This window comes from Mauremys mutica, chromosome 2, assembly GCF_020497125.1.
Source record: "Mauremys mutica isolate MM-2020 ecotype Southern chromosome 2, ASM2049712v1, whole genome shotgun sequence".
In the NCBI taxonomy this organism is placed as follows: Eukaryota; Metazoa; Chordata; order Testudines; family Geoemydidae; genus Mauremys; species Mauremys mutica.
Window position 1 is genome coordinate 51,756,483 of NC_059073.1, and position 16,968 is coordinate 51,773,450.

The 16,968-nt window shown below is 42.5% G+C and overlaps 1 protein-coding gene across 1 annotated transcript in view; it reads right to left on the minus strand.

Annotated features, from left to right (window-relative positions):
* Nucleotides 1-2,161, minus strand: part of RALYL (RALY RNA binding protein like) — a 358,668-nt gene extending 356,507 nt beyond the window's left edge. The window contains exon 1 of the mRNA XM_045007780.1: nt 2,040-2,161. Within this exon, the coding sequence (XP_044863715.1) occupies nt 2,040-2,079 (40 nt within the window). The 5' untranslated portion in view covers nt 2,080-2,161. The remainder of the gene's footprint in view (nt 1-2,039) is intronic.
* Between the last annotated feature and the right edge of the window lie 14,807 nt (nt 2,162-16,968).

The following is a 16,968-nucleotide window of genomic DNA, read 5'->3' on the forward strand; positions in this document are numbered from 1 at the left end:
AGGGTTTTTTTGGGTAGTCGATTGTTAGAGAGTTGGGGAGCCTCCCCCATGCAGACCCTGGCTGACCCCTACCCATTCACATTCAGTCAGGCACATTTTCCCTGTCCCCATGTGTCTCTGAACCCCGCATCACTCTGTTTCCCTGCACTCTCCTCACCCATCCCCATGTGGCCCTGCAGTCTCCCCGTGGCCCTGCAGCGCCACTCCCATTCAGCCCTTGGCTCGATGCTGTCACCCCATTAGCTCCTGAGCCCTGCAGCAATCAGTCCCCCCACTAGCCCTTTTGAACCCCAGTCTGTGACACCCCAGCAGCCCCATGTGCCCAGCTCTGTCCATCCCATACCTCCTCACCTGTGCCCACAGTGAGGAATGCAGCTTCCTGATCCCTCTCTGCCTACTGGCTGCCCTCTCTTCTGGTGCCACAGCTGCCCCTGGTAGGCAAAAGGTGGAACTGCAGTGCCTCTCCAGCAGAATCTATATTCTGCAGAGAAAAAAATTGCAGGGGGCATGAATTCTGCATGTGCACAGTGTTGCTGAATTCCCCCAGGTGTAGTACTGAAAACATACTGGCCAGATCATTGGATATAGCCAAGGACCATGAAGGTGGCTTTAAAAACTCTCCTAACATTCTATCTTGGGCTTGCTGTGCACCAGTCTGGTCCCCTAGTATAATTTAGACCATCCAGAAGGCTGCTTAATCCCACCAGAGGCCAATGGTCCCTAAGTGATTGTTACAGCAGCTGGGGATTGCAAGGGCACAAGGAAAACACAACCATACACACTTTTCCCAGACCGTGTTCCCCTGCAACATGAACAGGAAGTGGAGGCTAGCAAACATGCTGCTATGCCATCTCAGGATCGCTGGAAGATCCCCTGCTCTGGAGTGATCCTTCTGTGGCTGGATACACTGCTTTGGGATTGTTTTTTTTCTGGCAGCACAGTGCAGAGCAGCCCAAATATAGGAGAGCATCTGGGCCACTTGTGTATAGTATATGTTTATTGTTCTATAGTATTCATTGCTAGTAGCAAAACTCATTTTACGGCGGGGGGAATGGACAGCTGGGTGGTTACAGCTTCAGAAATATAAACCTCTGCCAGGAATCCAGTTAGCAGGTAAAAAGTACCCAAACCTGTCACTCTGAATAAAGTTGGAAGGGTCGAGATGATGCTTAGCTATCCTGCCTTATGGGGACCAGTGTGTTTTTGCATGTGTATGTAGTAAAGGAGAAGTGTCACTGCGTCCAACCTGTAGGGAAACATTTATTAAATGGGTCAGAGAACACATATTTCCAGCAAGACTGTTGGCTATAAAGGGCACAGTTTCATTCTGTAATAAACACAAGCGTGATGTTCACAGAAATAACACTGTCAGGTTTGCCCTTTAGAACATTGATCCAGGGATGGTAAATATTGGGTAAGAGGACAGTACAACTTGCTGAAAGCACAAACCATGGATATTATGTTATTGGATTGCAGTGAAAACAAAACAACAAGAATAAAGCAAGCTTGATAACCTCATAATACCAAATATTTTTCACAATAATACAGTACCTCCAAACAATCTGCACTGTTGCCCATAAGGAAAAACTCATTTTGATAATCTAAATATTTGCCTGCTAGTCCCAACTGATTTGTAAGCAACAGCGTTAATGTGGTAGGAATGGTAATGCAAAGATTTTGAGAGCTCTTATTCTTACTTTGATATTCCAAGCACCTCTGTTGCTGTCCCCGAACAAGAAAATTACATAATTACTTCTGCAAAGAGGCTTGTCATAATCCAATGTTCAGGGCAGACCTCTTCTTTCTTTGGACTATAAAATCTGAAATGCTAAACCCTATAGGAGATAGCCAAAGAAATAAACAATGTATTTTTAAGCAAAATTTGTTTCATGCTTACAGTGTTTTAGGCTTTCAAAATGGGTCTTTTAGGATTATAAATTGTAAATATGAGTACAAGAGAATGCCATCTTCCTACAGACTCATGGCTACTTGCTCATTTACATAAGTCACCCAAGGTCTGAAGGTGTTTTGTCTCTTACCAGTGCTCCTTGCAATCCACACTGCCCAATTCTTGAACATCTGTTTTCACTGTTGGGTTGTTTTTTTCTCAGAATTCTCAGCCTGACAAGACCCAAATATTGTGCAAGGATGAGTGACCTTGCCATGGTAGAAGAGATAAAAAAGGAGAGACTCACAAAAAAAAAAAGGAAAACAGCAGAGGAGGAAGCTTGAAATGAAGTGGGATGAATTCATTTATCTCACATTCGTCTCATGATTTAACAATTTGCACTAAGAAAAGCTGAAGTGAAGCATAGCAGGTCTCTGTGGGACACAGGCAGTGGAGAAAGTGGGTTCAAAAGCTAAGCTGTGCAAAACAGAAGTTAGGTTTCCCACCCCCTTTTTCCTTTTCCTCTTTTAAAAGGAATGTATGGATCTAGCCTTTCCACTTACCCCATGACATCACAGGATGCAGATAAATGAACAACTGGAGACTGAAGTGAAGGTCATTTCTCATACTGACTTAGAGGGACGGGGATGTGTTAAATCACATGGGACTGAAGAAAATCCCACATTTAGATGTAATAGAAAAATGTACTCATAAATCCGACTAGGAAAGTTTTCATTTTGCCAAATTTACTCATATGTGTGGATGTCTGAGTGGGGGCCAGCGCTGGTTCCATTTTATAATGTTAAGAAGAACCCCTAGCTATTGAACCTGGCCCTTGTTGCTATCGACACCACCTTGCCGAAGGGTTACAATAGTTTAGTTACACAGATTACTTCAAACTATTCTATAGCTTTTAAGACTATCCACTTGAAATAATAGCTAGCGTGATACTTCTGTGTGCCTATATAGTGCTTTCCATCCAATGATCTTCAAACACTTTACAAACATTGATGAACTAAATCTCACAGTACACCCTGTGTAGGTTCTTATATTGCAATCATCTCCATGGTGGACAGGCACCTAAGTACTACCCATATTCATTTAATGCGGTGAAGCCTCCAGTACTGACTCCATATTAGTAAGTACACCTCTACCTTTCCCCAACCTCCCTGCACTGGCAGCGGGAAGCAGAGCACTGCGGCTGGGAGGTGGCGGAGTGAAGCGGGGTGGGGCCGGGCTGCTCCGCTTCCCGCTGCAGCCAGTGAGAGTCTGTCAGGGGGCTCGGGGCGAGGGGGGGCACATGGATAGGGGTCGGAGCAGTCAGGGGATAGAGGGGTTGGGTAGGGGGTGGGGTCCTGGGGATGATTAGGGACAGGGGTCTCTGGAGGGGGCGGTCAGGAAACAAGGAACGGGGGGGCCAAAGCAAGTTTGATATAACGCAGTCTCACCTAAAAATGTGGTGAGATTTTTTGCCTCCCACGGACCACGTTATATCGGGGTAGAGGTGTATGCTGCCCTCTGTTATATATTTCCTCTCTCTTCCATACACAACATACACAACAGCATGGTAGAATTCCATCCCTGTCCTCAAGAAAACACCAAGACTTCTCCCTTCTTTCTCCCCTGGGAGTACGTAGCACACCAAAAGAACAGAAAGTGGCAGAACCATGACTTTCTATCCCCTCACCACTTTATACCAGCTAGTAAAGTTCTCTAGCCATGAAGAAAAGAAGATTACTGCAGGGTCTGAACTCCTGGTGCTGCCTCTGGGGCCGCATGACCCTGCATCTTCTCCCACTATCAGCTGTGTGCCATTTGCACAGTGTGTCTCCACATGGGGGCAGAGATCTCTATTGGAAAAGTCAGCTGCAGGATTTCGTCCTTACTTTATTTTTTTAATGAAAACTGAGATGGGGATTATTCACTTGGGGAAGGGCCCGCTGAGAAAACCCCACCAAAAGTTCTCTCGGAGTCAAAAGGCTGATTTAAACAAAAATTGTCAATATTTAACAAATTAAGGTGGTCCAGCCTTGCAAGAAAGGAGCATTTAACGTCTGACCCTTTAACTCATGAAGAATAAGGATGGGTAAAAATGTTGTTTACAAGAAGAAGTGACCTAAAGCTTTACCCAGGACTCAAACTGTGCCCTGCACTGATCCATAGTGCAGATCAAAAAATGTTTGAATAAGGTTTCCATTATTCGTGGACCTCTGCATCTCCTAGTTCAAGTTGGACTTAGCGGCAGAGGAGCTGAAATACTACAAGGAAGTATCTACAACCTATCCTGAAGGACGATCCATCACTCTCACAGATCTTGGGAGACAGGACAGTCCTTGCTTACAGACAGCCCCCCAACCTGAAGCAAATACTCACCAGCAACCACAGACCACACAACAAAAACACTAACTGGGGAACCTATCCTTGCACCAAAGCCCGTTGCCAACTCTGTCCACATATCTATTCAAGGGACACCATCATAGGATCTAATCACATCAGCCACACTATCAGAGGCTCGTTCACCTGTACATCTACCAATGTGATATATGTCATCATGTGCCAGCAATGTCCCTCTGCCATGTACATTGGCCAAACCGGACAGTCTCTATGTAAAAGAATAAATGGATACAAATCAGATGTCAAGAATTATAACATTCAAAAACCAGTCGAAGAACACTTCAATCTCCCTGGTCACTCGATTACAGACCTAAAAGCCGCAATATTACAACAAAAAAACTTCAAAAACAGACTCCAATGAGAGACTGCTGAATTGGAATTAATTTGCAAAATGGATACCTTTAAATTAGGCTTGAATAAAGACTGGGAGTGTAGACTGGGAATAAAGACTTTTACATTACACAAAGTAAAAATATTTTCCCATGTTTATTTCTCCTTCCCCCCCCCCCCACTGTTCCTCTCAACTTCTTGTCAACTGCTGCAAATGGACCATTTTGATTACCACTACAAAAAGGTTTTTTTCTCTCCTGCTGGTAATAGCTCACCTTAACTGATCACTCTCATCAGAGTGTGTATGGTAACACCCATTGTTTCATGTTCTCTGTGTGTATATATTCATGTTCTCTGTGTGTATATACTGTATTTTCCACTGCATGCATCTGATGAAGTGGGCCGTAGCCCACAAAAGCTTATGCTCAAATAAATTTGTTAGTCTCTAAGATGCCATAAGTACTCCTGTTCTTTTTACACGGAAGCTGTTTTTAGGTGAAGTATCCAGCCCAGTTTTATACACTCAGGAGATTTAGCTAGTTTGGATAAGGTTCAATATGCCTCTGGACTTTTTCATGCTTGTACAAACAGAGCGAAATATTAAAATCCTTTGAGGTTCACTCACCACTAATTCAGAATATCATACCAAATTGGCAAGGCAGGTGCATTGTTCAGATTGCCCAAATTAACAGGCTGCAACTTTATTACAGAAGAATTTGGCTCTAAAATTACTGGATATACATCTCTGAATAACTTGCAAAATTATCTAATGCTTAGCTCACTCAAGCCTCTTAGCTTATTTTCTAACGAAGAAAAGGGCTGATCCAGAGAAGTACTGGTACTCAGTCCCACTGACCAGCACCTTCCAAAAGGCATGCAAGCACCCACAATATTGTGCTCATCATTACAGACTCCTCTATGTGAGCATATGGAATTGTAGTATCTGTGAGTACAGAGAAATATCTATGCAACTATACAAATAATCCCAACCCCTCCCTCCCCCAAACAAACAAACTATTAATATGCTGCAATGGCCCAATCTGGAAACACATACATGACTAACTTTATTCAAGTGACTAGTCTCAGTACAGGCAATGCAAATACTCACTGGAGTAAAATTACTCACGTGAGTAAAGATTTGCAGGATCAGGTCTCAACTCTCTCAATAACCATAGGAAAAGTGGAACATAAAGACGTTTGCTACCTTTGTATAGTTTAGGTTTGAATAAAATTCCATAAAAGTGCATAATTTAACATTAATGCTACGATAGAAAATTTAAAGAATTGCTGGCTTTTTTCCATAGGCTATCAAAAAAGCAATTTAAAATTGAATAAAAAAGGGAGGTATTATCTGAACTGTAGGTGTTGTGAAAATTGTGCAGTGAAAATTAAAATACTAGTTTGTGCTGCAGCCATAAATTACTAAACTAATTATCTAGTAGCAGGCATAACTGAATCATTCAAAGGGGTAATTAGCAATCAGACATAATGAATACTGCTACTATTTCTTGTCATACTGTATTTAGCTTCCGTGCAGCCTAGAGGAACTGAATTATTTCCTATCCTTCTCGGAGGGCATTACTGCTATATTGAGTGCATCAGCCCATATTATTACTCCCAGTAGTTTAATTCTTCACTGGACTGCACACTTCTGATTTCTCCTGTCAAAGTTTCCCCACATCTCCTGGGCCCTTTTAAACAGACATCTTCTTAACAGTCTTCTTTCAGTGTAAATGTAAACTGCAGCATAATCAAATTACGTAGCCCTTTTATTAATTTTATTGTATTTCTGGCCATTAACATATGCTGTATATTATAGACAGTTTATGTTTTCTATAGCACTTTTGATATTATATACACTGTGAAACTTTGTGCCTGCTTTACCACACTACCAAGGATCTAGTTTTCCATGATTAAAAAAACCAAAATTCTCTGTGATAAAAAAATAAATAAAAATCCACGTTTTTCCGCAATTAAAATGAAATGCTGAACTTCTGTTTCTCTAGCCACAGTAGGGAGGCCCGCCACTCAGGGCTGACAGTCTGAGATCCCACTGCCCAGAGCTTGGGCTGACAGTCCCAGTTTGGTTAATAAGAAGAGCTGGATAATGGAGGCTCAGATAAACAGGGTTCTACTGTATATGTATAGGTTTTTGTTTTTTTCACAAAATGTAAACACTAAAGATTCTCTGTTAAAATGCAAATTCTGCATTTTTCCATAGTAAGCGGCTTTCTAAGATCCCTCCTCACTACAGTCTTTACATGTAGAGGAGCTACACCATTAACATTGAGCTCTTAGTAATCTGCAAAATTGAAAACATTTGTTGCTCAGGTGCAACTCGGATGAAAATGCAGGGTCAGATTCTTCTGAAGAGCTCAGCATCCAACAGTTGCCACTGAAAATGGGGTGCAGCATGCTTTTGAAAACTTGTCTGCCAAGCTTTGGATGATTGATTTCACAGGACACCATTCTGGTCTGTTTTAATACAGGCTTGTGATAAAAGCTAATTTATTCTCAACCACCACTTTTCTTAAAGATTGCTGTGATTTCTGATTACTGATGACCAGCATACACTTCATTCTGTTCTATATTCCTTATTTTTATCATGGAGTTCAACAAAATATATATTTTTAAAGGGCCGGATATCATGAATACCTTTGTACTTTTGTGATGAAATACAACAAGTACTCAAATCTTATGCTCTAGGCCAAAAAATGATCACCTACAAGGATGAGGAAGACTATCGACAAAAGCAGAATTCCTTTTGACATCTGTAGAATGTCAAGGTCTTGGAAAAAATTTTGAAGGAGAAAGTAGTTAAGGATGTTGAGGTCAGTGGTAATTGGGACAAAATACGACATGGTTTTATAAAAGGTAGATTGTGCCAAATCAACCTGATGCCTTCATTGAGAAGGTAACAGATTTTTTAGACAAAGAAAATGCAGTGGATCTAATTTACACAATTTCAGTAAGGCAGTTGATACGGTTCCACACAGGGAATTATTAGTTACATTGGAAAAGATGGGGCTCAATATGAAAATTGAAAGGTGGATAAGGAACTGTTTAAAGGGGAGACTACAATGGGTTGTACTGAAAGGTCAAGGTGGAGGGAGGTTACTAGTGGGGTTCCTCAGGGATTGGTTTTGGGACCAATTTTATTGAATCTTTTTATTACTGACCTTGGCACAAAAAGTGGGAATGTACTAATAATGTTTGCAGATGAGACAAAGCTGGGGGGTATTGCCAATACAGAAAAGGACCGGGATATCATACAACAAGATCTGGATGACCTTGTAAACAGGAGTAATAGTAATAGGATGAAATTTAATAGAGAAAAGTGCAAGGTCATGCATTTAGGGATTAATAACAAGAATTTTTGTTATAAGCTGGGGATGCATCAGTTGGAATTAACAGAGGAGGAGAAGGACCTCAGAGTATTGGTTGATCACACGATGACTATGAGCTGCCAATGTGATATGGCCTTGAAAAAAGCTAATGCGGTCTTGGGAAGCATCAGCAGAGGTATTTCCAGTAGAGATAAGGAGGTGTTAGTACCGTCATACAAGGCACTGGTGAGACCTCATCTGGAATACTGTGTGCAGTTCTGGTCTCCCATGTTTAAGAAGGATGAATTCAAACTGGAACAGGTACAGAGAAGGGCTACTAGGATGATCCGAGGAAAACCTGCCTTATGAAAGGAGACTCAAAGAGCTCGGCTTGTTTAGCCTAACCAAAAGAAGGCTGAGGGGAGATATGATCACTCTCTATAAATATATCAGAAGAATAAATACCAAGGAGGGAGAGGAATTATTTAAGCTCAGTACCAATGTGGACACAAGAACAAATGGATATAAACTGGCCATCAGGAAGTTTAGACTTGAAACTAGATGAAGGTTTCTAACCATCAGAGCAGTGAAGTTCTGGAACAGCCTTCCACGGGGAGCAGTGGGGGCAAAAGGCATCTGGCTTCAAGATTAAGCTTGATAAGTTTATGGAGGGGATGGTATGATGGGATAGCCTAATTTTGGCAATTAATTGATCTTTGATTATTAGCGGTAAATATGTCCAATGGCCTGTGATGGGATGTTAGATGTGGTGGGATCTGAGTTACTACAGAGAATTCTTTCCTGGGTATCTAGCTGGTGAGTCTTGCCCACATGCTCAGGGTTTAGCTGATAGCCATATTTGGGGTCGGGAAGGAATTTTCCTCCAGGGCAGATTGGCAGAGGCCCTGGGTCTTTTTCACCTTCCTCTGCAGCATGGGGCACAGGTAACTTGCTGGAGGATTCTCTGCACCTTGAAGTCTTTAAACCATGATTTGAGGACTTCAGTAGCTCAGGGATTTGATACAGGAGTGGGTGGGTGAGATTCTGTGGCCTGTGTTGTGCAGGAGGTCAGACTAGACGATCATAATGGTCCTTTCTGACCTTAAAGTCTATGATTCTATGATTCCTTATTTGAGGGAGCAATGTGATGATTCAGTATAAAAATAATCCTATGGTCTCATTTCATAATAAATAAATGATGAGTCATTTTAATATCAATAATGCTGGTGGGTGAGGTAATACCATTTATTTTTTATCTTTAACTAGATAGGGGAAACTTCTATCCTGTTCTCAGTGATTCTGACCTCTTTCCTTGTTTAAAAATGGGATAGGGAGTTGAGCTAATGCTAAACTACTGAGATGATGCAGTACCTTGCAGCAATATAACACCACAGAGCAGTGGTACAAAGATTGTCAATGTGGATGGTCTCTCCCAAAAAGAGGGCTAAATAACATATAACATATAGCATGACCACATGGGAATTATGGAAAGAATAAAGGATGTATGAAATTGCATGAACAGATGGAATGTTAAACTGGTTGCATGCTGATAGGAAGAAATTTGCAAGGGAGTTGCAAGGGAATTGGAGGGCTAGGGGAAAATGCAAGTATGCAGGTCTGCTAAACATTTCCCCTGTGGAACAAAGACGTTCCAGCACATAGATTAGTTACCTGGCTTTGTGGAGGAGCAAGGGTCAGGATTTGAAACATAATTTGTCCCAGTGTCTCAGAAACTGATTAACATAATTTAGCACCAAATTAGCATGCATGGTTAACAAAATAACAATGACTGACATACCTGGGCTAATGATTTTCAAATGAAAAAATGTGAGATGGATTTTAAGATTCACATCTTTATCTCTCAGATAATATTAAACTGCTAATACTGGTCTCTGTCTGGGCATATTAGCATACTAGCCAGTGACAATTAATGTAAAGAACAGAATCCAAATCTGAGACCACGCTGGATCATCACTTTTCAGGGGCTACTCATAGTCCCTTCATTTATGTGTTATTTGTAGGTTAACATGAAAGAAAAGAGACCCAGCACTATCTAGCTGTGAGCATAACATAAGAATGGCCATACTGGGTTGCAGGGCCAGCTTTAGGCCGATTCCCCTGAATCAGGCCCCATGCCTAAGAGGGCCCTGTGCCCTAAAGAAGAGCGCCTAACTTAGGCGCCTTTTAAATTTTTACTCATCCGGCGGCGGTCCGGGTCTTCGGCGGCACTTTGGTGGTGTGTCCTTCACTCGCTCCGGGTCTTCAGCGGCATTTCGGCAGTGGGGGCTTCAGTGCCGCTAAAGACCCAGAGCGAGTGAAGGACCCACCACCAAAGTGGTTTGAGCACTGACCTGCTAAACCTAGGGTTGTGAGTTCAATCCTTGAGGGGGCCATTTAGGGAACTGGAGTAAAAATCTGTTTGGGGATTGGCCCTGCTTTGAGCAGAGGGTTGGACTAGATGACCTGCTGAGGTCCCTTTCAACCCTGATATTCTGTGACATGGATATGAAAGTGTGGCTGAAGACCCAGAGCGAGTGAAGGACCCACTGCTAAAGTGCCGCCGAAGACCTGCACTGCCACTGGATATTCAAATTGTGCCCCGTACTTCCTAAAGCCGGCCCTGCTGGGTTGGTCCATCTTGCCCAGTATCCTATCTTCTGGCAGTGGCCAATGCCAGATGCTTCAGAAGGAATGAACAGAACAGAGCAATTATCAAGTAATCCATCCCCTGTCATACAACCCCAGCAGTTGAGAGTCAGAAGCTTAGGGAAACCCAGAGCATGGGGTTACATCCCAAACCATCCTGTCTAATAGCCATTGGTGGACCTAGCCTCCATGAATTTATCTAATTCTTTTTTGAACCTAGTTATACTTTTGACCTTCACAACATCCCGACAATGAATTGCAGAGGTTGACTGTGTATTGGGTGAAGAAGTACTTCCTCCTTGTTTTAGACTGTCTCCCTATCAATCTCATACGAAAGCTGTTCTACACCCTTAATAATTTTTGTTGTCCTTCTCTGTATCTTTTCCAATTCTAACATATTTTTTGAGATGGGGCGACCTGAATTGAAAGCAGTATTCAAGGTGTGACCGTACCATGGATTTATACAGTGGCATCATGATATTTTCTGTCTATCTATGACTTTCCTAATGGTTCCTAACACGGTTAGCTTTTTTGACTGCTACTGCACATTGAACAGATGTTTTCAGAGAACTATTCAGAATGACCCCAAGATCTCTTTCTTGAGTGGTAACAGCTAATTACCTCATCATTTTTTGTTTGTGTAATTGGGATTATAATTTACAATAAACATTACTTTGCATGTATCAGCATTGAATTTCACCTGCCATTTTGCTGCCCAGTCACCCAGTTTTGTGAGATCCCTTTGTAACTCGCAGGGGCGGCTCTGGGTATTTTGCCGCCCCAAGCAAGGCAGGCAGGCTGCCATCGGCGGCTTGCCTGTGGGAGGTCCCCAGTCCCGCGGATTCGGTGGCATGCCTGAGGGAGGTCCACCGAAGCCACGGGACCAGCGGACCCTCTGCAGGCATGCCGCCGAAGGCAACCTGCCTGCCGCCCTCGCGGTGACCGGCAGAGCGCCCCCCATGGCTTGCCGCCCCAGGCACGCGCTTGGCGTGCTAGTGCCTGGAGCCGCCCGTGGTAACTCGTCACAGTCTGCTTTGGACTTAACTACCTTGAGTTTGTATCATCTGCAAACTTTGCCACCTCACTATTCACCCCTTTTTCCAGATCACTTATAATTATGTTGAACAGCACTGGTTCCAGGACAGATCCCTGGGGGACCCTGCTATTTACCTCTCTCCACTGTGAAAACTGATCATTTATTCCTTCCCTATGTTTCGTATCTTTTAACCAGTTACTGATCCATGAGAGGACCTTCCCTCTTATGTGCATATAGCTGGTCTATATTACAAGAGTTCTTATTGTCATTTTCCTCCTCCTCCTTGCCTCCTCCTTTTTCTTGTTGCTGTAATGCCAGTTACATTGTGTTTTAAGATAGGTCCTCAACCTGCAAGTCACTCCCCAGAGGCTCCTGTAACTATGCAGTACAACCTGCAGTATCAGGGCTTTACACTATAAATTCTTTGGCATAGGGATTGTGTCATTCTACATTTATACAGCACCTAGCACAATGGGGCCCTGATATTGATTGGAGTCTCAAGGGCTAATGTAAAACAATAACAAATTATAAATATATTTAGAGATTCTGAAAAGACTGCTATGTATCTTCCTGGCTGATCAATCACATTCTATGGATTTTACAAAGCGGTTAGATTTAATAGATGGTTTAAATGGATTCTCATTAGTGACTGAACACTGTCTCATTTGGAATTCCAATCATTTTCTTTAGCATCATTCAGCAAGGGTACCAATATGGAGTTTTCAGCAAATTAATGAGATGACACTTCATTTGTCTATAAGAGGTTGCATTAGTAAATTATACCTTTGGATGTATATTTAACCTTATGCAGTACTACTACCATAAGTGCCACCTTCATTTAGAATAATATTTTGACTTGTGATAAATGTCATGCAGTTCTTTAGGGGGCAGTAAGAGTCTGATTTTAAAATCTAACACGTCTTCTGATGATTGAATTTTCCCAAACATCCAAATCCTGCTCAACCATATGAAAGAACATTAACAAGGTAGAGTTAGTAATTGGTGGATTAAAGATGGATTTATTTCTAAATATGATATTCCTCTTATACTCATTATCCACATTTACTACATCTGTATTAACGACTGGTTTCTTAGTGTCCGGCATATTTGCAAAGAGAAGCTGCAAATTAAATTTTTGATTACACTTATAACACTTTACAGGACATTTTGCTCGATTTTCTAGGTATCTAAAAAATTCAAGCCTTTATTCATAACTTCAATTTCATCTTTAGATAATTCTCCCATGGAAGATTTATAGCATTCATCCCTGATGTTAAATGGTCACTATGTAGTATCTTCTTTCAAGGAATATGAAACTTCCTGCTTTCCTCTGCCTTCACCCCCTACCATTGCATTTCCCTTTTGTTGTGATAAGGGGAATTAAAACATATTGGTTCTTAGGAAGCACATACAAGGCTGGGGGTTAAAGCTTTTCTCCTTTAATCTCCTGAAGATCTCTTAAATCTCCTGATTAAAAAAAAAAAAACCCTTCCAGAGATTCCAATCCAGCATCCATCTCTCTGGCAAGCAGTACCACTGAAGTTTATGAGACTATTTATAAAAGGGCAACTCATGTAAGTAAGTCTTGCAAAACTGGGCCTTATATAAGTGGAAGAAGAGAGTTGCCTTTAATTTACACCAGCCATATATTTCTCATTCTAAACAGTCAATGATTTTTTGTCTTTGTTATTTCTACAGCTTTTGACACTTAATCTATTCATTATACACCCTTCCCCGATATAACGCGACCAGCTTCCTCGGCGGGGATTTAAAGGGCCTGGTGCTCCAGCCGCTGCGGGGAGCCCCGGTCCCTTTAAATCACCACCAGGGTTCTGGCAGCAGGGCTCGGGCGGGGATTTAAAGAGCCCAGGGCTCCCCGCAGCGGCTGGAGCCTCTGGCCCTTTAAATCACTGCCCGAGCCTGGCTGCCAGAGCCCTGGCGGGGATTTAAAGGGCCTGGTGCTCCAGCTGCTGTGGGGAGCCCCAAGCCCTTTAAATCACCACTGGAGCTCTGGGGCTCAGGGCAGCAGGACTTGGGCGGGGATTTAAAGGGCCTGGGGCTCCCCGCAGCAGCTGGGAATTTTTTTCCCCTAGCATATCACTAGTAATATTACTGCTTGATTTCTTTAAGGACTTAGCAAGTTTAATTACTACATATTTAAATATGGAGCCCCAGGGCCCTTTAAATCACCGCCAGAGCTCTGGCAGCGGGGCTCGGGCTGTGATTTAAAGGGCCTGGCCCCCCCCCGCTGCTATACCGCGTTATATCCGAATTCGTGTTATATTGGGTCACGTTCTATCGGGGTAGAGGTGTACTACTTAATGGCTGTATGTTTCCAGTGTCTGATGTGTTCCATGATTGAGGCTTTGTATTTGATCACTTTCTATCTGTGTATTTTTATATTTTGATCTATTCAACACAGAACCCATCAATCGTTTATTTAGCATGCTTTTCCATACATGATTTTTTCCCATGTCAAATGCTTGTGGCTCTCATGGCCTGAAGCGGCTTTGGAATTTGTTTCTCCCTGCAATAGTAGACCTTTTTTGGGTGGTAGCTCCTATGAAGCACCAGGCACTTTCTAGATACTTAAGAAGGAACAGTCCTTACCAGAAAGAGTTCACAGTCTATATCCACACAGATGGACAGACACTGATCAGAGGGGGAGGGGGGCAATATATTGGCATTATATACATCAACAAGATTCATTAATAAGCAGCATGACAAAAACTTGACAGTTTTGCCAGTCTTGTCTAGCACAAAATTCCAGAATATTAAACACTCAATGCCTTCCAGAGCTGGTACCTATGACATGATTTCAGTGGAGTTTTATGGGGGGTGTAAGACAAGACCATAGGCTGGGGCCAAGCAGAGGCCTGCCTGGTCCAAGGTGCAAGTTATTCCAGCTTCAGGGCTATTCTAATTTATACACGCTGCTTCCCCTGGCTCCCTGTTAATCCTGGGAAGCACAGAATTGTTTCAGTGCACGCGCACTGAACACACCTCCAGCATATCCCCCTTGCTGAATGCTGGGAACCAAGACATTGTAGAGCTATTACACCAGCCCCACCCAAGCCAGAGAGGACCTCTGCAGAGTAATATTCTGAGGTGGCCACTTCCACCCACTTCAAGGCGTAATCAATGCATATGTGTTTGAGGAGATCATACTCAATGATACTGAAACAAGGCACCTTACGTATTCAGCTTCATGGACAGTTATGCATGACAAGATCATTTGCCATAAATCTTCCACCTCGAGCCATCATCGTTGGTACAACATTGGTCATCAGCTGTGACCAAAGAGTCTGGTGAACTGTAACACCTGTGCTAATATGCAGGGCGGTCACTGTATGCACCCTTGACTAGAGTTGGTTCTGTTGCTTGGGAAATCCCAAATTTCTGGAAATAAACGTCCATTCTGGGTGGAAAATAGAAATTTACAAATGTCCCATGGAAGAGCAAAAATGTTTCAAAATAATTAAAATGTCCAACCTCACAGCTCCCAGGGTTTCCAGGCTTCCCAGCAGCCTGCCAGGTGAGCAGACAGGAAACCAAGCAGGATTCAGATAGAACCCTGCCTGTTTTTCACTGGAAGTTTTCTGAAACCAATACACATTTCTGTGAAATATCTCTATCAATAAACTGGCATTTTCTGACTGATGAAAACCTGTTCTGTCAGAATATTCCTGACACACTCTACCCCTGAGCATTTTTTTTCCAGACGTACCTGTTTGGGATCCAATTGCGTATTGCCAACTGATCTGCTGCTTAGGGAAACTTTAGTATATGCTACTTTACTTCTGTGAATTTGTACCATTTTCTTTCGGTGTAATGATGATGAACTCTTTTCTCCCCTAACCTCTTGCACTTCCAACTTTTGGTTTAAGCACAATCTCTAAAATATACACCACAGATATTAACATCAAATCAGTGGCGCGGTGGTTCCTAATTCTCACTGAGAATTTCTAGCTCCCAGATCTGTCTTCAATTCACTTTACCAGGCTGCATATCTGTGATATTAGGCTCATTCTCCATAGCATCGGAATAATGATTTTTACTGTAGGTTTCTTGGTACGGTATCAGAGTATGTATACTCCCTTCTCCTTCAATGATTTTTCATGCTTCATGTGATTAGTACATAGAATCATAGAATCATAGAATCTCAGGGTTGGAAGGGACCTCAGGAGGTCATCTAGTCCAACCCCCTGCTCAAAGCAGGACCAAACCCAACTAAATCATCCCAGCCAGGGCTTTGTCAAGCCTGACCTTAAAAACCTCTAAGGAAGGAGATTCCACTACCTCCCTAGGTAACCCATTCCAGTTCTTCACCACCCTACTAGTGAAAAAGTTTTTCCTAATATCCAGCCTAAACCTCCCCCTCTGCAACTTGAGACCATTATCATCTTCTACCACTGAGAACAGTCTAGATCCATCCTCTTTGGAACCCCCTTTCAGATAGTTGAAAGCAGCTATCAAATCCCCCCTCATTCTTCTCTTCTGCAGGCTAAACAATCCCAGTTCCCTCAGCCTCTCCTCATAAGTCATGTGCTCCAGCCCCCTAATCATTTTTGTTGCCCTCTGCTGGACTCTCTCCAATTTATCCACATCCTTCTTGTAGTGTGGGGCCCAAAACTGGCCACAGTACTCCAAATGAGGCCTCACCAGTGCTGAGTAGAGGGGAACACAAATCTACAACACAAATACTCACTGCAAGTGTGACAGAAATATTGCTGATACGTAATAAGGTTCTGAGTGCTATATGGATTTCTATATACTAACATATGAATACTGAGATACAATAATGGTATGAACACCATATATGACCAGGTCAGTGAGAGGAAGTTATTATATATTGGATTATTAGACTTTCCTGTATGAGTATACTGATCAAATACATATTGGAGTTAGTGGAATGTCTGTTAGATACTTACAATGCTTGAAGTCAATGTTATCATTATGGGAAGGCAACACAATGGCTTTCCACATAACTATTACCTAGGTATATGCTAGAAAGACAATAGGGACCCATAGTTAGCTTCAAAGATCCTATAATTTGTGACACAGATATACCCTGGCAGATATAATATATCTGTGTCCAATCATCATCTTGATATTTCACCAAAGATGGGGAGTGTATATTTGGTCTCTACCAAAAGCTAAAAACTAGCTGGTTATCACAGTTATTGCTGGTTGTTTGTCCAGGAAACATGTTTAGAGCTATGCATCACATGGAATATTGGTTTTCAAAATTTGGTGGAGTTGAAATAGGTCCCCAGAGCTTGGGTGGGTCTCAGAGCTGGCACAAGCCTCGCTGAGATCAATTAACATCTGTTGACTTAGCCCAGCCC